Below are 24295 nucleotides of genomic sequence, written 5' to 3'. Positions count from 1 at the left end.
TCTACCCCCACAGTTTAGACCAATCATTTCCTCAGGGCCTGGCTTTCAAGACAGACCTTGACCTCCTAGCTCCCAAGTCTTTATCTGGGGACTCCTGGGATGTCAACCACTGGGGCTAGCAATGGAGATAGCAGGAGCAAGGCTGAGAGCATGGAGAATGCTGCTGGGGGGCACTCAGCAGGGGAGAAGATTAGCTATGTTTGGCAGTGGCAGATATGTGGAAGGAACTGCCACTGACCAGGATGGGCCCTCACCTGGTAGTCCTCAGGAACGTGGACGGGATGAAACTGCAGAAGTGCGGGGGCTAAGTCCTAATGACCAGAGTTCTCCCTGACACCAGGGGAATAGAGGCTCCTGCATGGCTCACCACAGGGTATGGCACGGAAGATCTCTCAGCAGATGCAGCACACATGCAAATGTGAATGTACTGAGGGTCTCAGGTCCAACAGCCCATGATGAAGACCTGCATTTTGCCCCTTAACTGCCATATACTGTGTTCAATGTACTTTCTCAATCTAAGTCTAAATCTAAGGAAAAGAAGGAGGGAAGCCATGTTGTTCAGTGGGTGGGGGCAGCAGCTTGGGCTGGTAGAGGCTGGTTGGTAGCTTTGTAGTGGAGGAATGAGTGGCAGGGAGAAGTGGAAAGTTTGATTCCAGGCTGTTGTTGCTCCTTTGTAACCAGTTAGTGGGATAAAAGATTAATTTACAAGACTGTGACTATCACTGTTATTACTAATGGAGTAGAACAGGATAAAAAAGAAAATATCAGAATATATTTTATGTGGTAAGTGTAGACATTATCTGTCAAATTTCTGTTTCAGATATTTATATGTGCACATCTGTGTGTATCTGTATTCCCAGTTGTAATGCTATACATTTCTTATTATAAGCTACTGCTTTAAAAAAAAAAAAAAGCCCTGAAAATATCTTTCTAGAATGTTTGCCCAAGGCTTGCTTTGGCCCTCATGTGACCAGGGAGTAACCCTCTATGGGGTAACATTTTGCAGTTGTTTGCCCTAGGACTGAAGGTAATAATTTGAGCACACAGTCCTTTGCACGCAATAATGTGATAACACACCCCAGATACAATTAAAAAAACAAAGGTCGCCAGGGTTCTTTCATTCGCTGTCTGGGATGTTTGGTCAGGAGTCTTTTGGACCACTGTGTAGGTGAGACATTTTCTCCTGGAGAGGGTGTTCCATTCGGAGAGGGGCCAAGGAGACAACAAGCATGACAGTCTTTGTCAGCTGGAAATCATCCTAAAAATCTGTTGCTATTTATAAGTCATTCATGCTGGTGTCAGTCATGGCAAAGCCAGGAATCTCACGGTGGGGGTTCTTTGCCTGCAGCCTGTGAGTTCTTGACAAGAGACATAACAAGGGGGCAGTGAGAGGATCTAACCTTCTAGGTTAAAAGGAGAAAGAGATCGATGAAGGACAAAGGGAAGAAAGAGTGAGAGGGCATATATGGGGGCAGGTAAGGACAGAGGAGCTGTCTCGATTCTGGGAGGAGACTGACAAGGTAACATAAAGGGAAAAAGCACCCCTCATCATAGTCTCCTTCCTTCCTGGGTGCTCTTTACTGGATACTTGCTGATATGGAGTTCATCAAGGGCTCCTGTTCATGTGACACTAAGACTTGTCACTGCAGTCTGCCCACAGGGCTCCATGTCCCATGATTTGCTCCTCTTTCCTCCAACCCATCTCTTGCTGGGCCTCCTTATTCCTTACACCTCAGCTATGCAGAACCACTTGTCACTCAAGCCTCCTCTTCTTTCTTTGGTCAGGCTGCTCTTTCTACCTGGAATACTCCTGAATTCTTTGCTAAACCCACATTGCCAAGGTTCAACAGGCCTAACAGGATACTCGGTAGGATCCACCTTTCCTTCTGCTTTGGCTACAACCTGGCCTGTTTCTGCTTTGTATGCTCTACATGGATTCCTAGTGGCCACTGGAAACTTTTAGCACCTAGCAACATGTCTGTGTCAGTGTACCCACTCAACTGTGAGCTCCTAGAACCCAGCCAAGATCAGATATGTGTCAAGCTCAGCAGGAAAACATTTGCTGGATGGATGGATAGGTGGACAGATAGAGAAGAAAGACAGTAGGAGATGAATAAAAAGGGCAGGATGAGCAAAGGGGAATACACAAGGCACAATGGTCCTACAGAGAGCTCTTGACTAAGATGGGATATCATGTCTGATACTTTATGCCCAAGCGCCTCAAGCTCCCTTATTGAGGCCATGATGGCAAGAGCATCAGATAATGTCTGAACATGCAGGTGAGTTTAACTGGGAGATGCAGGGATGGAAGCAGAGATGCCAGGGTATGAGAATACCTAGAAGCCAAGGTGGGGAAAGACAGTGCCTTGGTGTAAAGCTGGTCTCCTGGAAGGAGCCCAACCCTGACAACTAGTGAGACCACTAACTCCTGAGCTCTGATAACTGTCACCTAATGGGGCAATTTGGAGGCCGAGGCCTTAGCCAATGGGACTTAGTGCATTGCCTCTCTGTGAGGCATGGTTGCCTGGCCAGAGTCACTGAAGGAGCCTCTCTCGCTACTGGATCCTCACCATCACCAGAAGTCAAAGCTACATTCATTTATTTTGTCCCTTCCAAGCTTCCCATGCCTACCATTCTACTCTTTTGAGCCCAATCATCAGACTCCTCCCTCAGTTTCCTTTTTTAAAAAAATTGCGGTAAAATATACATAGCATAAAATTTGTCATCTTAGCACTTTTTAGCGTACAGTTCAGTGGTACTAAATACTTACAATGTTGTATGGTCATCACCATGGTCTACCTCCATACTCTTGTCAAACTGAAACTGTGTCCTCTAAGTGTATGTATGTTATATCTGGTTGGCTTGCTGTGTTTCAATCCTTTGCTTCCTTACCTCTGTCTGATTGCTCTACCCATTATTGAAAATAAAGTGTTGAAATTTCCAACTATGGTAGAACTATTTCTCCCTGCAATTCTGTCAGTATTGATGCCCTCATTAGGTGCATATGTGGCTGGGTATGGTGATGCATGCCTGTAATTCCAGCACTCGGGAGGCTGAGGCCAGAGGATTGTTGCAAGTTCAAGATGAGGCTAGGATACAAAGTGAGCTCAAGGTCAGCCTGAACTGCATAAGGAGACCCTGTCTCCAAAAAAAAGTGCATATGTGTTGGCTATTGTTATTTCTTGCTACATTGAAACTTTTGTCAATATACAAAATCCTTTTCGTCTTTTTTTTTAATGGTACTGGGATTCAGAGCCTTAGGTATGCTAAGCAACCCTGAGCTACATTCTCAACCCACTTCTTTTGTACTTAAAGTCTATTTGTCTGCTGTTAGTATAGCCATGCCTGCCCTCTTGGCTACTATTTGCGTAAAATTCTTTCATTGTCAGTCTGTGTCTTTGGATCTAAAGTCAATCTTTTGTAGACAGCATATATACACAAGCCCTAGCTTATGCTAGCTTGATTTAATGATCATTTTAAACTACAGTGGTACAAAAGTGATACACATTCAATAGAAAACAAAACATGAATCTGGAGTTTTGATATGTTCCCAAGCTAGTGACATGCAATAAGATAATGTCTCACAGTGCTTGGCAGCAGCAGGGAGCCACGTCTCCCAGTCAAACATAGGATCACAAGAGTAACAGCCAATAATGTACAGTGCACTGTGTTGCTGATCTATGGTGCTTGGTACATTAAATGTATTTTTGACTTAAGATATTTCCAACACACAGTGGGTTTATTGGGTCATAACCTCATCATAAGTTCAGGAGCCTCTGTAGTTAGAACCTGTGATCTTATCCATTTGGTCATTCTCTGCCTTAATTAGCAAGTTTAATCCATTTATACTTAAAAAATTTGTGTAGCCTTCCCTTATCCACAGTTTCAGTGCACCTGCAGTCCACCAAGTTCCAAAAATATTAACAGAAATTCCAGAAGTAAATAATTCACAAAGTTTAAATGGATGATGTGAGTAGCGTGATGAAATATTATACTATCCTGTCAAATCCTAGGTTAGGGCATGAACTATTTCTTTCCCAGCTTATTCATGACTTCCTTTCTTTCCTCCTTTTCCTCTTTGTCCTCTTCTTCTTTCTCCTTCTCCTCTTCTTCCTTTTTTTAGCAACCCAGGGCTCACACATGCTAGCCAAACACTCTAACACTGAATAAAATCCCTATCCCTTATCCAGGTTTTGTACAACTGTGAGTTGAGAGGACTACATAAGCTTAAGTTTTTCTGCAGTATATTGTTATGTGTTCTATTTTATTATACTTGTTATTAACTTCCTACTGTTTCTAGTTTTTTTTTTTTTTTGGTCTTTTTCATTTTTATCGGTACCAGGGATCGAACTCACGATTGCACACTTGCAAGGTAGGCGCTTATGCCACTGAGCTAAATCCCCAGCCCCTGTGTCTAGTTTTTGAATTAAACTCTATTTTAGATATGTATACATATAAGAAACATGGTAAGCTCAGTGTGGTGGCATATGCCCACAATCCCAGCTAATGGAGGATTGAAAGTTCCAGGCCAGCCTGTACAATTTAACAAGACTCTGTCTCAAATAAATAAAGTGGCTTGAGATGTAGCTCAGGGTCCTCTAGGTTCAGTGTCCAGTACCACAAAGCAACCCTCCTTCCGTGTGTGTGTGTGTGTGTGTGTGTGTGTGTGTGTGTGTGTAAGTGTAGGATTCAGTACTAGCTGTGGTTTCAAGCATCTATTGAGAGGGTTGAAAGACATTACCCACAGATAAGGGAGAGATTTTCATGCTGGTAACAGGTTTACCTCAGTCATCATGTTATTTGTTTTATATATGCCTTGTGGTGGTTTTCTCTTCATTCCTTGCATTATTGTTTTCTTTTGTGTTTTTTTGGTAATAAAACATTTAAATTCCTCTTTCATTTACTTTTGTTTGTATTCTATCGCTAATCTCTTTTGTGGTAGTCATGGAGATTATATTTAACATCCTAAAGCTGTAACAATCTAATTTGAATTACATATCACTTTAACTTCAGTAACACAGACTATATTTTGTCCTGCCCTTCTCGGTTATTGATTTCATAAAACTACATCCTTATTCATTGTGTCCTCTGAAGCATAAACTAATGTGTTTTAATAATTAGTCTTATATGATATAGAAAACAAAAAGTGGAGTTAAGACCATTGTTATAATAATGGTAGCATATATAACTATTTACACATTTATCCTTCTTGAGATCCTCATTTTTTCATACAGCTTTGAGTTATGACATCTTCACTGTTCACTCTAGAGAACGTCCTTGCATATCTAGGTGATAACAAAGTCTCTCTGCTTTTGTTTATGTGGGAACATTTTAATTGTTTCTCACTTTTGAAGGACAGTTGTAGCAGATATAGGCTTCTTGGTTGGCATGTTTCTTTTCTTTTAGCTCTTTAAATATATCAGTCTGTTATTCCCTGGCCTTCAAAGTTTTCAAAGAGTTAGCCGATAATCTTATTTAGAGTTCCTTGTATGCGATGAGTTGCTTCTGTCTTACCACTTTCAAGATTTTTAACATTTTACGTCATGCTTCAGGCAATTTAATTATCACATACCTCATTTTGAGTCTCTGAGTTCATCTTACTTGGAGTTTATACACTGAGTTTCTTGAATGTTTACACTTACATTTTCTATGAAATTTGGAAAAGCTCAGTCCTGGGGCTGGGGGTTTAGCTCAGCGGCATAAGCACCTGCCTTGCAAGCAGGCGGTCGTGAGTTCGATCCTCGGTACCGATAAAAATGAGAAAGACAAAAAAAAAAAAAAAAAAGAAAAGCTCAGTCCTTATTTCTTCAAGTATTCTCTCTGCTCGTCTTTCTGTCTCTTGTTCTTCTGAGACTCCCATAATGCATATGTTGGTCTGCTTCATTGTATCCCACAGACTCTATTCATTATTCTTTAATCTTTTTTTGTTTCTCAGACTTGACAATATTCACTGTCTGATTAGCTGCTTCTTTTGCCTCCTAAAATCTTTGAATCCTTGAAGTGAATTTTTCATTTCAGTTATTGGACTTTTCAGCTCCAGAAATTCTTTTTGGCTTCTTTATAGATTTTTCTCTTTATGAATACTTCCATTTTGTTCTCACATAACTTTTGTGACTTTCTCCACATTTCTTATTTATCATCTTTAACAGAATAAACAAAAATTATTATTAAAAGATAATAGACCTCTAGCAGGTCTTTTCCAGTTTCTGTTGGTTTATTTATTCCTATAAATGAACTATACTTTTCCATTTCCTTAGTGCCTTATGATATTTTGTTGAAAAATGGACATTTTAAACTAATGTTCTGATAGCTCTGGAAATAAGATTCTTTACTTTTCCCAACGTTTGCTGGGTTTTGGTCAGTTTTACAATTCTTGTTGAAAGGAGCAGCCTAAATTATAATATAAACCAATAAGCTCTTCCCAAGTCTATTCTAACATGTGAGGTCATTTTGTAATTTTTTTTTTTTTTTAGTCGTTTTTTGTTTTTATCGGTACCAGGGATCGAACTCACGACTGCCTGCTTCCAAGGCAGGTGCTTATGCCGCTGAGCTAAATCCCCAGCCCCTGTAATTTTTTTCATATATGTATTTGCTTTTCTAAAATTGTGGTGCTGGGATTGCACCTAGGCCCTGGAGCATCTAAGTAAGTGCTATACCACTAAACTACATCTACAGGCCTTATTCAGTTGCTTTTAAATGGGTTAGTCTATAACATCAAGCTCTCAAAGGGAAACAGAAAAAATATAAAGGAGGAAAAGACAGAAGTTCTTTAAATCCCTAGAAGTTGCTGCAGTGGGGGACAAGGGTCTTGCAACATTTGGAAGTTTCAACAACAAAGGTTAATGTTTCATTGTCTTCACTTTTTTGATTAAAGGCAACAGAATCAGAGCTCAGGTCCCAGTATTCAGGACAGTGTCCTTCCTGTGTACTTTCGTTCTCATAAATTATGTGCAGGTTTCTTCAGGTGCATATGTATGGCTATAGGACCAGTCAATACTGTATTACAAGCTGAATTAGAATGAAATTAGCCTCAATTCTTGTCCAGTCATCTCTTGCAAGTCTCAAGCCTACAGCAGAACCCAGAGTACCAAAGCAGCTACAAAAGACAGATTCTGCCAGCAGCTGTCTCAGTGGGAAGACAGATTCCTGATGCTTCCTACTCTGCTCCCTTCCCAGAATCCTCTTCTCTGTCTACAAAAAATGTAGAAAATGCTTTTCCTATGATATGAAATGAATTAATAAACCATAAAAGCTGTTAGCAACATTCATCAGGTGCTTGTTGTATTCCATGCTCTGTCTGACATATTCTACATAGATTAACTCACTGAATCTTTACAATGATCTTTGAGGTAGAAGGTATCCTTCATTTTACAGATAAGAAAAATAAGGCAGAGACAGATTGGTGTAAGAACTTGCCCATTCTGAAGCTAAGACTCAACCTCAGGGATCTGGCTCCAAAGAATGCCCCTTGCCTTAATGAATGAAACAATGATAGAATATTGTTCTTAATAGAGGTGTCCTCAGTATGTGGAGGCAGCAGAGAGGAAGGGGGTTTAAAGAGGGTCTTCCTGGAAGAGGTGATACCTGAGCTAAAGTGGGAATAAGTAAGAGCTAAGGTTGGGCAAAGGACATCTCTGAAGGGAAAAAGGCCTGAAACTGCCGGCATCTGCAGGGAGCCTTAACAGCTGGGGATGCAAAGCCTCAGACGGAGGCAGAAAGTAAGAATGCAGAACAGGTTGTACTGAGTCATAAACCCAGTACTTCTAGACTCAGCAGAAGAGAAACTGGGAAATCAAAATGCCTTTGCGAAGGAGGTGGCAGGTTTGGAAAGCAGTGGGGACTGCAGCTGGTAGACTGGGCTGAGAAAAGCATTCAAGGCAGAGGAAAAAGCTTGGGGGTGGGAGAGTGGGAGAGAAATATTTAGGGACACATTTGATTTGGCAGGAGGGGAGGAATGCTTGTCATACAGTGACTGCTGAGACACCAGCAAAGCCTGCGCACAGAACTAGCCCTATAGCAGAATGGCTACAGTGATCTCACCAAGCCAGTTGCAAGTTCCAGCTGTGCAACCATGGATGATTCATCTGAAATCTGTTTCCATATCTGTAAAATGGAGCCAATACTCAACTACCTAAGAACTTTGCTCAGAGATTTAAAAATAAGGTGTGGGAAAGGACCTTGTGGACCTTAAGACATTTTGCCATGTTCTTCAGTCCTCATACTAACCAAAAGACATGCCACCTGCCAACCCAGACTAACAGAATCAGAAAGCAGTGAGGGACATAATCTTTTTCTTCCAGTTCTTTTTGTATTCTATCTTATGTACATGGTCCTGAGACTCTGTTGACTTTAGCTCTATTATCTTCTGATGGCTGGAAAGAAGAATATACAGCAGGAAAAAAACAGATCTCTTGGAGGCTTGTGGAGATATGCTGGATTTAGAGAGGTTTTTTTTTTTCAAATCAGCAAAGTAGTCAACAGGACTAGTTAGGTCTTCTGACTACCACAGGACAGTTTTTTGAGAAGAGAGATCCTCAAGCAATCATCCTAAGCTACAGGAAGGTGGTCAGGTAAGTCAGTTAGAAGCACATAGTACTCCACAGCTTACAACATATTTGCATCTGCATTAACTCATGTGACCTTTCCACTATGTCTCTGAGGTAGGGCTTCTCACTTATTTCCATTGTACATGTAAGAAAACTATGACTCTAGGGAGGAAGTAATTGCCCAAGATCCACAGTTAGCCAGCGACAGAATGACAATTTGCACTTAGGTTTCCTGAACTTTCTATTACACCACACTTTGCTCTTTGTGGAGAGTGCAAGCTAGCAGAAAGAGCAACGGTCCTAACTGTCCTGGCTCGGCTGGGAATATGCTGTGTGTTTTAAGTTACTTTCTTCTTGCCGAGACGCAGTACCTGGCTAAATGTGTAGAGGTTTCATTCCGTTTTTGTAGAGGTTCATTTCATTCCAAATTTGTAGAGTTTCCATTCTGCTGATTTCAAGGCAGGGGAGCATGGCAGAGGGATGTGGCAAAGAATTGCTCATGGCATGGCAGGCGGAAGCAGAGAGAACAATCAAAGAGGAGGTAAGGAGATGGACTCTTCTGGGTTGCATGCCCAGCAACCAACCCCGGCTGCATCTCCCAAATCACAAGTCTACTTCTAAACTCATCAGTGGACTAATCTGCTGATAAGGATCACACTCCCATTATCCAGTCATTTCCCAAAGCCCCACTATGAGTGCATGAGGATTCAGGGGGACATTTAGACATAAAACATAATACTGTGTGACCCGAGGTTGACCTCTTGTTCTTTCTGGGCCTCTTCACTATCAATCTAAGGTGATTGTTATTGGGATTAAATATCTGAATGATTTTTAAAGTACCCAGCACATTCTCTGACATGTCACGGTAGCCAGGATGACTTCAAGAAGGGTGAAGAGAATGATAAAACAAAACAAAACAAAACAACAATCCCTGGCCCCCCAAATCCCACTAATGAAATACAAAGTGAATAGCAACACCAGTGTAATAGGAAGAGGGACTGACTTTAGTAGAAAGTTTCTAGGAAAAAGGGAACTTGGGACACAAACTGGAAGAAGTTGGGGACACCAATCTCCCTCCTTCTTATTTCCATATGGTAAAGCTTTGGAGCTGAAGGGGGATGATCAGAGGTAGAGGCCAGGAAGGCATATCACCCAGGACTCAAATACCACACAAAGGCATTTGGCTTTTGCCACTGAAAGATTAAGCAGACAAGTATCACAAACCATTCTGTAGATGTATAGTTTAGAAAGGTCTCTCTTCCTGCAGTTTGGACAACAGATGGAGCAGTGAGGGAAAGAAGATCCTAGAGGCAAAGAGACTGTCAACTAGAGGCACAGGGATGCAGGAGGGGAAAATTACTGAGTTTCTCTAGCTGAAGGCTTTGGAGGCCATCTTCCAGAAAAAGATCAAGGGCAGGGGTGAATGTGGGAACTCAGGAATTGCCTCAAGCTCCCAGCAAGGTGTAAGGAATTGTTTATCACATTAATATTAAGTGAGAGGCCCTTCAGAAGGCCATTGGAAAATTTACTTTTCATTCCAAGCAAGGAAGGAGGACAGTGCTTAGGCCAAGGCAAGAGGCAGGGGACTCCTTTAAAAGCTGCCCTCCACCATAGCAGAGGAGGCAGTCCACATATAGGATGGATAACCATTCAATTCCCCTGTTCCTCCCCAATACTTGATGGAGATATTTAAGTATCTGCAACCACATGTGGCTCTTCCAGTGAGCTTGAATGCTTTTCTGAAGTTATCTTGTTTATTCTTCAGTTGTAGAAACTTGTTTCAGAGAGGTAAGGTAACTTAACTAATCTTACTTAGAGCTTCTAAATACTGTACAGGCCTGGAACCTGGGCCTGTCTCAGCTTGACCTTGCCCAAATGCTAGGTTAGGCCCCTTTCTCATCCAGGCAGAGAACCTTGGGGAGTGGAACAGGGGAAGGAGGGTTCAGACAACTCCCCCAAGGCCCTGGCAGCGCAAAGTTAAGTTCCAGCAGCCTAAGGTACAAAGTCCAACTGTGAGGAGGGCTCTGGGCACAGTTCAGGTACCAGTGCAAATGGTTTGCCAAACACTCTGAGCTGGAGGATCTCAAAGGCCTCCCAGTCTGAGGCTGGATCCTAACTGGAGGTGGGGGGTGGGGTGGGGGTGACGAATGCAGAGGAGAGAAGGGTTTACACTTGTAAGACTAGGCTCCTATTCCTCACCCTGTACCTCTCTAACTGCCAGGCTCCCTGCGTCTCCATCCAGGTGAACCTCTACAACCACAAGACTTTGAGTTCAAGGAGGGGCCCTGCAAGGCAACTTCATTCTCTGAGCAGCAAGTCTGGCTGTTGGAAGGCCCACCCTCACTCCCCACCAGCCCAACGACTTTTTGTTTGTTTTTTAAAGTAATTAGGAAAGGGGTAAAAAGACTGGATGTAGCAAGTCTGGGCCAGGCAGGGGGAACATTGCCCAATGTTTCCAACGTCTCCAAAGTGGGGCAGAAGTTCCTGGGAGGTCCAGGGCGGGACCAAAGCCTCCTGCTACCCACCCCCATCACTCCATTGCAGAGCTGTCCCCTTCGGAGGAGGGCACTGTCTGTGTGTGCAACCTGATCTCCCCACTCCCCCCAGTTTTTCCTTCCAGCGAATGCATCCATCAGGTAACTTCTTCCTGCAAACCTCTATCTTAAAAGGTTTTTTTTGGTTTTGTTTTGCATGCTTTCCTGCCTCTTTTAGCATACAGAGGTGTGGGAAAGGATGGGCTGCTGAAGAACAGGACAGACTTAAACTATCCCCAGACCCCAAGTTTCTGACTAGAAATCGGGCCTGAAACTGATCTTTCTCTCCATAAAAGAAACAAGTCTGTTGGCTTTTTCCTCGCCTGCCAGCTTTTCTGTCTAAGCTTAGCTCTACTCTGTGGGCTCGGTCTTTCAGCCAGTCTTTCTTTCCTTCCAATTCTTTTGGTCTCACTCTCTCACTAACTAGACCTCTTTGACGCTGAAAATAAATTGGGACGGGGCGGGGATAGAGTTCGAAGAGAGGAAATCTTCATCCAGCCTTCTTCTTTCTTCCCAACAACTCCTCTCCACACACACAGACACACACACTTCAGCGACCTCCAGATGTTCCCGACCGTGCGGCCATCTGCTGAAATTGCTCTGGCGCTCAGGGGGAGGGGGCAGGGAGCAGGGATGCAGGAAGCTCCGTGCAAGGCCTTGTGGAGTGGGCGGGAGCTGAGCACTTTTGAGACGCTCCCTAGGGTGGGACCCTGGTTCGGGCGGGGGGTGGGGCTGAGAAAGCCATCGGCCAGACCTACACTTTGGCGACACTCCCTGAGCCGCCCGCCGGGCCGCGGGCTCCAGCTTTCCCTGGGCGGGGGGCAGCGGGGAGCGGGGGGCGGGCGGGGCCGAGAGCCGGAGGGGGGCGGGCCGCGCCGCGCCAGGCTGAGAGAAGCGCCGGCCCGAGTGCCAACGCCGGGCCGCCTAGGTGAGCGCGCCGAGGCGGCAGCCGCGCAGCCTTCCAGGTGGGTGCGAGTCCTGGGGCGCAGCGGGAGTGGGCTCAGCTCGGCGGCCGAGGTTCCGAGCCCAGACCCCGGGCTCGCCGCTGCATCCGGCGGCAGCGGGGCGGGCCTGGGTCCCCAAGGGGCCCCTCAACTTTTCCCGGACTGGGCGACCGTCGGGGCAGCCGGGGAACCCAGGCCTAGGGGAGGGGGCTTCCCGGAGACAGAGCTCTGTCCGGTGACCGTGGGCTGGGTCGGGGCCTCCGGGGTCTTTGTGCGGACACGTGCGTCACGGTCGTGGGGCTTTGTGGGTTCAGGCTCGGGGACGTGCTTCTGTGGGTGCCTTTGTGCCCGCGGCTTCTCTTGGCTGCTCTACACCCGCGTCCGCAGCACTAGGGTAGCGGGTGGGTGTGGGTCGGGGCATCGCCGCGTGTCTGCGTACGTGGACCGAGCTGTCGACGTGTCTGGGTGGGTGACAGAGGAGCGGTGTGCGCTAGCGGCCGGACGCCGTCCCAGATCCGCGCTCCTCCACCGTCCACCCCGTGGCTTCAAACTTTTCTCCTGAATCCTCGGGCAACAGCCTGAGCCTTCCCCGTGGCCGCCCCCCTAATGGTGGCGGGGCTGGGGAGTCCTGACAGCCCCCCTCGCTCACATCTCCGGAGGTCCTGTGGGCGGCAGAGAGGATGGGAGAGGATTGGTGGGTGGGGGACCGGCGGCGTCGGGGACGAGCCCTGGCCCGGGCTGGGCGGAGCGAGCGGGACACCGGTGCGGGACTCCCTCTGCGGGGAGGAGGCGGGGAAGCGGCCTGAGAGGAGAGTGCGTGTGATCGAGAGAGATTTCTGCCTGGTCCAGAAACCAGCTCCAGCCCTAATCCCCGTCAGGAGCCCCCCCGGTCTACAGCTCACCCCTGGTGAGGGGACCAGCCTTCCGATCCGGTAGGTGGGAAGCCACCGACCTTTTGGCATCAGGCCTGCTTGCCGTCCCGCAGGACACCTAGTCGGTTTGGGGAAGAGGAAACCATGCAAGCGCTCCTTTCGAATAGGACAGTCAGTGGCCCCTTGTAGGCACTAGGCTCCCTAGGGTGTCGCGGTTGCGCCTGAGCCAGCTTTCAGGTGGAATAACCAGCGCTGCCCGCTTACACTCCGTCTGGCTAGGTTACTTAAACTTCTAGTTGTGTTGTGCCCCAGGGATAAGACTAGACTTGTAGAACCCAGGTACTGGCCAGAGAGGCAGAGGGCTCAGTCCCAACGGGCTTTCTATCCTATGTGGCATAGATAACCCAGTCTGTAGTGAGGAAGTTGGCCCAGTCCTGCAGATCAGCAGGAGGGCACTGGCTACTGCTCTGGGACAGGGAATGCAGGCTCTTTCCTAGGTCTCAGGGCCTAAGCTCCTCATCTGGAAGGGGCAGTATGGACAGCCTGTCTCCCACCTTGCTTCTGGCTGACTGCCTGAGGTCCCCGAACCTGGAAGTGCTTTGCTGTGTAACATACACCTTTCTAACTTGGCCAGTTTCTGGGCAACAACTGCTCCTTGGGCGGAGGAGACAGGAATGCAACTCATAGCTTCTGCCACTGTTCTCCATTGGGGCAGAAGCAAATACAGAGGACTCAAAGATGGAAGGAAAAGAAGGAATTGACAGTTTTTTTTAAACTATCTTTTAAATGACTCTATATGAGTGGGGAGAGATCATCAGTTTTCTTCCTAATTTGAACTCCTGGTTCAAAGCAGGGGTGATACATTTAAGAACTCACTTGTCCTGCTAGACACAGTGGTGGCTCACAGCCCTGTGATCCCAGACATTCCCCAGCACTGAGAGTAAAAAGAGTTCACATCATTTCTTAGAGCAAGGCTGGGCTGTGAAGACACTTTCTAAGAAGGGCTGGGTACTCCCTGAAAGTCTCCTACCAAAGAAACTTTAAAGACAGGTTGTATGGGAAAAACCTGGGCCAGGGACCCAATAGAGCAGATGACTGTTCATCTGCTATTTTTTTTTTTTTTTTTTTTGTACTAGGAGTGAAATCCAGAGCCTCACACATTTGACACATACTAGGCAAGCAGTCTACAACCTAGTTGCACTGTAAGCCCTACCCCCTCTCCCCCTTGATATAGTGTCTTAAGTTTCCCAGGCTAGCCTCAAATTTATCATCCTCCTACCTCAGCCCTAGGTGGAGCTGGAATTGAAGTTACTGGGATTATAGGCATACACCATAGTACCTAACTGCTCAGGGTTTTGAAGTCATTGAATGCACAAAGGCGGCGGGAAGGGGTGACCACAAAGGGGACAGCATGTGCAAGACTCTCTATGTGCTCTGGAAACAGTCCAGAGGAGGTCAATACTGTGTGCTGTCGGATGTAAGGTCCTGGCCTGGGGAATTGGAGTTGAACTGGAGACTGGAGGCAAGGCAGAGGCCAAATTACTGATGATTGCTAAGACCTGATATTTGAATCTTAGGCATTGGAGACTTGTAGGAGGGTCTACAGGCACAACTGGGTGGGATTGGCACTTCTACAAAACCCTCTGGGCTATGGGTGCTGCGGGAGGCTGAGACCAATCTGGAGACAGTATTCCAGAGGCAGAAGATTCAGGTTTTCCACCCACTCCATTGCTTCCTAGCTCTGTGGCTTGGGATAATTCACTGGTTTGATTCTTAGGCTCCTCATCCTTCAGAGGAGGGCATTAATTCATGTCCTGAGATCTGTTGTATACATTTAATAGAATAATGATTTACATGTGCTAATAAGATAAGAGGTTTGGAACATGGATTACAGTATACAGACATATGCTGGGTCATATTCACAAGAGAGGTACCTGAGTTCAAATCTTAGCTCGTGGTAATCCTCAGCCTTCAGTTCAACTCCAGTTTTACCATGGGTCCAAACCTGATTACTCTGATTGGCAAGGCCCTAAATATTTTGCAAGCATCCCCAAGTGGAAGGAAGTTTGCTCCCCTGACATTTCCTTCATATGGTTTTCCCCCTTCGGGTGGCCGGGCTTCATGTGGCAGCAGAGCTGGATGTAGATTTTTATACACAGCCATAGGCCAGGAGCCATGGGAGCCCAGAAAGAGGTGACACTTTTGTGAATGAGGGGCAGATTAGCCTGGGAATGCCTCACAGAGGAGGGAGCTTTTAAATCAGGCAAGTAAGAGCAGTAGGGTACCTTTGTTGTCATTGTCAGAAGGAACAGCCAATGAAAAGGCAGGAGGTCCTAGGGGAGTGAAGGGCCTCTAGCTAGAAAGCTGTTCTTTGTGAAGAGGGTTTTAAACAGAGTGAAAGCTGCACTCTGGTGCCCAGCATGACTGGCATTGGAGGCAGCATAGCCTGCGCTAGGCTGTTGTAGTAAGCCCTGGACTGGGCAGGTTGAGGGTGTGCCCAGTCTGGAGGTAAGAAAGACGGAAGACAGTGATCTACCCACCCAAGGTTGGCTGCTGACCTAACAGCAAGTCCTGATTCTGTCACAGGCAACTCAACTGCTTCTACCCACTTTGGCCTCTGTGACTCTTCCAGCTCTCCCTTACCAGTTCCCTAGTAAAGTCTAGTTGGTGCTCTGAGACAGAATCCAAGGCCTCAGGAAACGGAATTCGGATTCGTCTCCATCCTGTGCCCTGCTTTGCATAGGCTTCACTGAAGTCAAAGCTCTTTCTCTTCCCTGACCCCTACAGTCACCCATTAGAGAGTGAGAATCAACATGTGTCGAGCACCAGTTGGTGCCACCTGGGCTGAGTCTTTACTTTCCCTGACTAATCATCACAGTGGCCCACTGGCACAGTACTAGGTCTCTCACCACAGTACAGGTAAATCCTTAAACTCTAAACTGGAATGAGGACACACTGAGCCTCAAAGTAGATAAAGGCCTGCAGGGTGGGGCCCAGTCTGCTGAGCTGTAGAACCTTTCCCTGTGCGTGCAGATGTTGGCTGAAAACTACAGGAACTTGAAAATCTCCAGGAAGAAGGCATATTGGAAGGAGAAAGCAGTACCAGGACCACCGCCACCCACTGATGAGGGTACTGGGCTTTCCGGCCCTACCTGAGCACAACAGTGCCATCTGACATGATCTTGCAGAATGACTGAAGAGGTAATAGTTGAGGCAGTAGTTGGGGGAAAAGTTGAGAGGTGATTTTTGGTAATAGAATCATTTTCTAGATATGTAGAAGCTTCATTGAAACCTGGTGTGTGCCAGGCCCAGTGCTCAGCTCCCTGGTCACAGAACAGACAGGTAAACGTGTAATTACAGTCTAACCCCATTAGTGCTAAGCTTTTGTCCATGCATGCCCATTTGTAAAACGAGGTGGTGTGGCATATGGAGCCCTGCATGTGGAGCTGAGCTGTCTGGGTCTGAGTCCTGCTTTCCCTGCTGTCCAGGTGAATGTCACTCAGTTGCTTGCCTGTGTTCTCCACAGTCAGGACTGAGATAAGGCAGAACAGGGATGATGGTGAAGGCTAAGTGAGCTGCAGGCTTGCATAGATGTGCAGTATTAGTGATTCTGTAGGGACAGCTGGCCCTAATAGACTTTGGCTCTGAAAGTTTTTCAGTCTTGCTTTTCCAGAGCTGAGTAAGTAGATGGAGGTCAGGACCCTTGCAAAATTTCCACCTGGGGGATTTCACTGGTGTCAGCTCCTTCATGACTAAGGGAGCAGTGAAAGGACAGGAAGAGGAAAGCTGCTGGTCGAGGCAAAGGCCCAGCTTAGGTGGGTGCTGGGCCCTGGGCCAGGCTATGACTTGGCCCCCTGCCCACCTGATTCATGTGCCAGGGGCACCCTGTTGAAATTGTTGGGGCAGGAGGTGGAAAATTCTATGGACCCGAGCAGCCATTGTGTGGCACTGGGGCAGGCACTTGGGGTGAAGAGGGCCCTAGCTATAACCTGTCCCCTGCCCTCAGGGGGGGGAGGCTGAGGCCTTGTTGATAGACACCAGCAGCAGGGTTGGAGGAGTTAGCACAGCAAGCTGTGGGCCCACTGGGCACAGGCACTGCATGGGGAAGGCCGTGAAGAATACACCATCATTGCCTTCAGGAAGCCTCCAAAGATGCTCCCATCAGTGTCTGCCAGGCATTAGGCACTTCCATGGGCAGTATTGAACAGAATGCTTCACATTCTGGCACTGTCCTCTGCTGTTATCTCTGTTGAGGGCACTGGGACTCACTAGGTTGAGCCTTGCCTGGGGCTGGTAGGTGGAACTGGATTCACATCTGGATCTGGGACCAGGCAGTCATGCTTCATAGCTTCCTCACTGGACTCTCGGATCATCCACCTCTCTGTTTGTGCCTGGTCTGCTCTGGCCCAGGTGCTTAGGTGAAGAAGGCCAGGCTGTGCCTTAAGCTGCTCCCTTTCCAAGTCTTCTCTGTTGAACATACTGGGGCAGCAGGGAATTTGTCTCTGAAGGAGGTCTACTGATGGCCCGTAGTGAGAGGCCTGGTGGGAGGGGTTGCTGGGAGGGAGCCAGTGTGGACAGAGCAGGCTTTGTTCCACTGGCAAGGCCAGGCCAGGAGGGTGGATGTGTGGTGCCTGCAGCAGTGTGAGGTATCAGGTCCTTACCTAGCCCCTGGGCCCTAGCTCTGCTATTCCCTGGAATCCCTGGTCCTCTCTGAGTTTCAGTCACCATTGATTTCTAAGAGGCCCCTGGCTCCCAAACCCTGAGATTCTCTTGAGTTTGGACAAGTGTGATTAAAGACTGAAAGCTGTTCAGAGTCGATCACCAAAGTGATAGCTCTTGCCACCCTGACTCCAAATCAGGGTTCAAATCCAGATACAGGGCAAGATGGAGCGAACTTGCAGATGCCTCTGGCTGGGAGGATTTGATTTCTGTGGGTAATAGTAGCACCTGAGAGGGCAGCAGATGTGGTTAGAGCCGTCTGAGACAGGTATCTCTCAACAGGGCCTGGGTGTCACATGGGGAGAACTTTTGGAACTGTTAAGGTCATAGTTTACTGTTGTTCTCGTGGTCCATCAGCAAACTTGCCTCAGAATCAGTGTGAACTTGGCGCTGTGAGCCCAACTGAATAACTCATGCCTTTGTCCCTGCAGGACTTTCCAGTGTGTCTCTCCAGTGGGGAAATGGGTGTGCTCGAGGCTCCAGGCAGGCTCAGTTTTAAGCCCTTTTCCTCATGCCTGTCTGTTCTGTAATCTGGTCGATGAGTAGATTTGTTTTATCTGCAGTTCAGGGGATGAATCTTGACTGAAATACCCTTCTCTCCTGCCTTTTTTGGTGACCGCTAGTCTGTCTTTCCCTTCATTCTGAGGGGAAAGGTCTGGTTTCAGGGTGAGAAATATTAATACTGCTGTACAGATGGGAAAGCCAAGACTCAGAGACATAAAGAAAACTGAAGGTCGCACAGATCCATGTGTTCTGGGTCCAGGGATGGCATTAGTGATCTTGCAATGAGTGGGTTTTTGTCCCTTTTGCTGGTCTGTAAGCCCTGTGAGGTCAAACCCCTGTTGTCCTGAGTCCTACCTATATTCCTAAATAGCCTGGCCCCAGACTTTGTATTTTATAGAAATTTAATAAATGCTTTTGTTAAATGTTAAAGTTTTGAGACTCCTGAAGCTTATAGAAGGGATAGGACATGACCAATGATGGGAGCAACCTGGGGCAGCAGGGGTTAAGAACCAGCACAACTGACTGTCCTTTGGAACTTGTTACCTGTCTCCAGGTCATCCTTCTGGAATGTGGTAAACATGTATATCCTTGGGTTCCCATCTGGAGGACTTCATCTGGAGTACAGCCTCGGGGAGAGATAGCCCGAAACTGTATCTGTTAGTCCTGGTCTTGCTGGGCATGTCCCCTAAGGGGCTGCTCATCCTCTCTCTCCATAACTTTCCAATATCGTGCAGCTTAGCAAGTGACTTTTTTTATCCTCTACTATAAGAGAGGGTTATGCTTCTGGCCTCATTTGTGAACCGTGAGGATCAGATAAGAGATGGTATGTCAAACACTAGTATATAAAGTGGCAACTGGCTCTGTCACTGTGGACTCTGCAAATGCCCAGCTGTGGGCAACAAACCTGACACGGAGTAATGACCTTAGGAGCATTCCACCAGCCTTGTTATGGGAGCCAGTGGTGCCTTCAGCTACACTCCTGCCCCCTTGCATCAGCTGTTATGACTCTGGCCCGAGTTCCAGGTGTGTGGGGAAGACTTCTCTGCGTAAGTACAGTCTGTCATAGTCCACGGTGTGGCCTGTGAGGGTTGTCACTGCTGTGAGACATGCAGGGCAGCCATTGCTGCTGTAGGGAACTGAGGACAAGAGGCTTTAGAGGCAGTGTTGGGGTTGGGTTTGGGCTGCTGGTTACATAAGCAGGAGCTCATGAGAAAGCCACTTGGCCTTTCATGGGCACATTGTATAATCACCTCTGGGAAACCAAATGGTAATCTCAGAGCTCTGAACTGTGGTGTTTGTTTAAACCCCAAGAAAGGTGGGTATGAGCAGATTGGCTTGGTAGGGGAGGCAGTGGTGGTAATGAACTCTGCAAGGAGCTCACCCCAGGGAACAAAGGGGGCCTGAAGCAACTTAATATTTTCCTTTGGCTCCAGACATTGGAACACTCTGTCCTGCCTCAGCTGGGATCAAGCCCAGGATGCACCTGGGCTGACTTTAATCCTCAAATTGGCCTCTACAAAAGAAAAGGCTGGGAAAGGAGGGGCCCCTTGGGGAGGGGGTCAGGGGAACCTCATTTGTCCCAGGCCCTGGGCAGAGGCAGCATACAGATCAAGTGACTGCATCTTTAAAGTTTCATGCGGGCCGTAATGCAATCCAGAGGCACTCTCCCTAATCCTCCCAGTCTAGAAGGTGGGCAGGTCCCCCCACTCTCCCTAGCCTCCACCTCTACTCCCTTCCCTGAAGACCAGTGGGAAGGAAGAGATAAGGCAAGAGGACAGGGCCGCCCACGTGAAGATGTGTCGCCCAACGCCCAGCTGAGTGACTGCTGTGCAAGGAGGGGTAACCTCAGACCCTAAGATGTCATTTAGGGGCTCTTGCTGTGTAATGATCTGGTTCCCAAGCCTGTGCTGCTGAGCCCCAATAGCTTGGGAGTCACAGTGAGCATTAACACAGGCTCTGAGTCTGATTGATTTAGGGGCATATGATCATTAGAAGTGATAAGGTACACACAATGCCTGGCATGTATGGCAGCTACTGTTGCAGTTATACACAGAGGGAAACAGGGCTGGAGAGAGGAAGTAGCTTGCATTTGACAAGTCTCTGGGAGAAGCTCTTTCTGGATTCTGCTTCCCCACCAGCTCACCTCCAGGCCTGTTGGAGGCAGTGCATTTAAATAGAAGAACTGGAATCTGACAGACCTAGGTTCTAATCCTGCTTTGCATTTGTTTGGGTCTTCTCTGAGTTTCTGTTCTTCATCTGTTTAGTGGAGGAACCAGCCCCCACGCCTGCCCCAAGGTTAACAGAAGGGTCACAGAGATGTGAGAATTCTGTTATCTGGAGGCAGTACAAGAGGGCAGGGGTTTGCAATGAGCCCAACTGGAAATCTAGACACAGAGCTGGGGTGAGCTGAGTTCTGTCATTGCAGGGAGCAGCACGTTGGTCTCAGAAGTGGGAGGCCACTACCTGGGCATGAGGCCTTGCTGCCTACGTGTGCACCCTCGCCAGTGCTACAACACTTAGCTGAGCGGCTGTGGATGTGTTTCTTAACATCTCTTGGGCTCAGCTGTTCCCACTTGGTGAAATGAAGATTTAATTTCTGCCTTGAAGGGTGGTTGTGAGAGACAGTCAGACAGCTGTTCACTGTGAGCCCTTCCCCGGCAGGGACTAGGTCCACACCAGCCCGTGGGCCCTAAGCCATCTGAACTGGAGAGGCAGGCTTCTCATTGCCCCAGAGCCTTGGAGCACAGGCAAGAAAGGTTTCAGGGGCTTTCACATGAGCCAGAGCAGGCTTGTGTGCATCTTGCACCTGCTATCTTTATTTATGGAGTAAACTGCTGTGTCCTGTTAAAAATCCACAAACCTGGCAGAACCCCTTTCCATACTAATGGGGAAACAGGTCAGAGAGGAACATGGAGTAGGGATCATAAAGAGTACTCCAGAAGGGTATTCCAGGGGAATGGTGGCTGCATCCACACCCACTGGCTTAGGTCGCGTGGGGGTGGCTTTGTGATGTGTCCAGCGCTCACTGTGTGTGTGGCTCTCTCTCCAGCCCCCACCATGCTGTGGACCCTGCTGCTGCTCCCGCTGCTCTTGCTGGCCGTGAGTGGAATGCAGATGACCCAGCCATGCTTCCCTGGTTGCCAGTGTGAGGTGGAGACCTTTGGCCTCTTTGACAGTTTCAGCCTGACCCGAGTGGACTGCAGTGGCCTGGGCCCCCACATTGTGCCTGTGCCCATCCCCCTGGACACAGCGCATCTTGATTTGTCTTCCAACCAGCTGGAGACAGTAAACGAGTCAGTGTTGGCAGGGCCTGGCTACACCACACTGGCTGGCCTGGATCTCAGCCACAACTTACTCACCAGCATCTCGCCCACTGCCTTCTCCCGGCTTCGCTACCTGGAGTCCCTGGACCTAAGTCACAATGGCCTGACAGCCCTGCCAGCCAAGAGCTTCACCAGCTCCCCACTGAGTGACGTGAACCTCAGCCACAACCGGCTCCAGGAGGTCTCTGTGTCTGCCTTCACCACCCACAACCAGGCCCGGCCACTGCACGTGGACCTCTCTCATAACCTCATTCATCGCCTGGTCCCCCAGTCCTCAGGAGCTGGTCTGCCCACACCCACCATTCAGAGTCTGAACCTGGCCTGGAACCGCCTTCGTGCTGTGCCCGATCTTCGAGACCTGCCCCTGCGCTACCTGAGCCTGGATGGGAACCCCCTGGCAGCCATTGGCCCTGGTGCCTTCACGGGGCTGGCAGGCCTTACCCATCTGTCACTGGCCAGCCTACAAGGTTTGCCCCAGCTGGCACCCCATGGCTTCCGTCAGCTGCCTGGCTTGCAGGTCCTGGACCTGTCGGGCAACCCCAAACTTAAGTGGGCAGGAACTGAGGTGTTTTCTGGCCTGGGCTCACTGCAGGAGCTGGACCTGTCAGGCACAGGACTGGTGCCCCTACCTGAGGTGCTGTTGCATCACCTCCCGGCACTGCAGAGTGTCAGCGTGGGACAAGGCACACAGTGCCGGCGCCTGGTGCGGGAGGGTGCCTATCCTCGACGGCCTGGCTCCAGCTCCAAGGTGGCCCTGCACTGTGGAGACACCCAGGAATCTGTTGCCAGGGCCTCAGACATTTTGTGACGAATGATAAGGCCCAGGGCTACATGACAGACTGCTGCCCTGGGCTCACTCAGGTCCCACATAACTTATGTTGTAATGTGCCAATGCCAGCAGGGAGTCTGTAGGCCTATGTGTTGGCATCACTGTGGAGCTGTGGGCCTACCCAGGGCTTTGTGTCTGGGCCGACACCTAGGAATAAAGCCTGTCCCTTTGTCTCCATTGCCCCTGCAATCCATAAGCAGAGGGACATCAGTGTCAAGCCAGATGCTGGTTCCTATCTGCTGCCACTTTTCACTTGTCCCTCAAGTGCCTTCCCTCTTGCCTGGGCTGACCTGACCCATGGCTGGAGGAGGGTGGGTGGGAGCCACCACTGCAGGGCAAACTCAGGTCCAGTGGGCTGAGTGTCCCCTTGACCCATGGTCTGGTCTCATAGGGGCAGCAGACCCTTTTACAACTTCCCTTTGCTTTGGAGCCCTAGGTAGAACTTTAATTGTTGAAGGGACTAAAGAGAAAACTAAGTCCACCTCGTTATGGGACAGATGGGAAAATGAGGTGTAGAGAAGGAGACTAACCTAAGGTTCCCCTGGGTGGAAGCTTGGCCAGAACCCAGCTTCCTGCCTCCTGCCTGGGCCCCCTGCACTTCCTGTCTTCTCTAAATCATCCCTTTCCTGGGCCTCCCCTTGCTGTTGCTGGCATCTCAGCAGCAGGAACAAGACAGATTAAGGGCCTCAGAGGTGGGAGCATGGGCCCACTGCCAGCTGTGTGGCACGAGCAAGGTCAGTTCACCTTTTGGAGCCCTGAGAGCTTGGGGCATGACGACCGATACTTTCTCCTTGGAGGTGAGGTCTCCAAGAATCAAGGCTGGAAAGATGCCTATTTCCCTGGGGATGCTCCCCTACAGAGCTGATGCTGTGCTAGAGTGCCATCCAGTCATGGGCTCCAAGGCACCACCTTGACTTGGTCCCCATAGGCCTGAGCCCAGCAGAGCCCTTGAGTTCCCCTCACCCGCATCGGCAGGGTCTGTCTCCCCCACATTTCTGCTCTACCCCAGGGTAACATCTCAGCTTCCTAACCCTGGATTTTTCCTTTGTGTTCATTTTATAAAGAATTGTTGCCTTTTTAAATGAATTGTTGCTTTCAGTCCCCACCCCGCTACCTCTGCTGGCAGGGAATGGAAATATCATTTATAAAACAGGAAGAGCTGCATTTGTTCACTTTTATAATACTGTGTTCTGGACATGTATTGGCCTTGGGTGGAAGCCAGCCACCTGTGGTTATGTGGGCATCAGGCTGGTCCCACAGACATACCCACAGACAGCCCGAGCTCTTTCTCCACCAGCCCAACCTGATGGTCCTTGTTTTAATAAATGCTATAAAGACTTTTCTCCATCGTTCAAGCAGCATCTGTTGACAAGACCTAGACTGGGCTCTGGGCCTACAAGGATGAATTAGGTTAGGGCCTGGGTATTGTTTGGCCTGCAAAGCCCCGTAATCCCCCAGGACATGAGGAGTAGGGTTACATGAAGGAGGGAGTTGCTTAGATGTACAAGACTTTATTCATCCTTAGTGTGTAAGCTGTTTTGGTCCCCTAACACCTGTTTGTACACTTTAGTGACAGGGAGCTCCCTTCTAGTTCATTTAGATGCCTTTGCTGTGGGCAGTTCTAACTGCTGAAAGTCTACAGGAATATCCAGAACACCAAGCTGTCACTGACAGCAATGAGATGCGATCAGAATGTACAATGAATGTTTGACTTTTAAAAATTTGTTCCAGTAAAGGATACATTGCCGTTGATTACCCTCAACACACTCCCCCTCTTCGTTGAACACACTTGCCCGAGCGTTCTGGCCACTTTCTGAAGCAGCTCTGGAAGTCCTCTTTAGTGGGTGTGTTTATGAGGTGTGAGCAAAAATACAGTGAGTGCCGCTGCTTAGTGTCATCCAGCAGAACGGCAGGCTCGGAAAAACACGGAGTGTTTTCATCCCCCTTGTCACCTGCCCTGGTCCTGCTACTGCTGGTTCTTCCACAAAGTCAGAGTGGCTGTGTGGAACGGTAAAGGTTTTGAA

At 48.4% G+C, this 24295-nt stretch overlaps 1 protein-coding gene across 4 annotated transcripts; it reads left to right on the top strand.

The window, feature by feature from the left end:
* Positions 1-11078: 11078 nt before the first annotated feature.
* Tsku (tsukushi, small leucine rich proteoglycan) lies at positions 11079-23613 on the top strand. Of its 4 annotated transcripts, none has more exons than XM_013151183.2 (2): positions 11079-11182; positions 21169-23613. In XM_013151183.2, exons 1-2 carry the CDS (start codon positions 11170-11172, stop codon positions 22248-22250), a joined length of 1095 nt encoding a protein of 364 aa, XP_013006637.1. In that variant the 5' UTR covers positions 11079-11169; the 3' UTR covers positions 22251-23613. The 4 variants fall into 4 exon arrangements, with proteins under 4 accessions (XP_013006637.1, XP_005003241.1, XP_013006638.1 ...); XM_005003184.4 differs by lacking the exon at positions 11079-11182 and adding an exon at positions 11888-12045; XM_013151184.3 differs by lacking the exon at positions 11079-11182 and adding an exon at positions 12794-12956.
* The last annotated feature ends 682 nt before the right edge of the window (positions 23614-24295 follow it).

Source organism: Cavia porcellus, unplaced genomic scaffold (assembly GCF_034190915.1).
Source record: "Cavia porcellus strain 051 isolate PalLab524CR breed Dunkin Hartley unplaced genomic scaffold, mCavPor4.1 scaffold_9, whole genome shotgun sequence".
NCBI classification, from domain to species: domain Eukaryota; kingdom Metazoa; phylum Chordata; class Mammalia; order Rodentia; family Caviidae; genus Cavia; species Cavia porcellus.
Note: the sequence above shows the minus strand (reverse complement) of the source record. Positions and strands in the feature narration are given on the sequence as shown.

Excerpts from the sequence above, each read along its gene's own strand:
- Tsku (XM_013151181.3), top strand. The coding sequence starts at position 18,940 with ATGGTATGTCAAACACTAGTATATAAAGTGGCAACTGGCTCTGTCACT. Across the intron at positions 19,166-21,168 it reads TGTGGGGAAGACTTCTCTGC|CCCCCACCATGCTGTGGACC; the intron begins GTAAGTACAGTC and ends CTCTCTCTCCAG.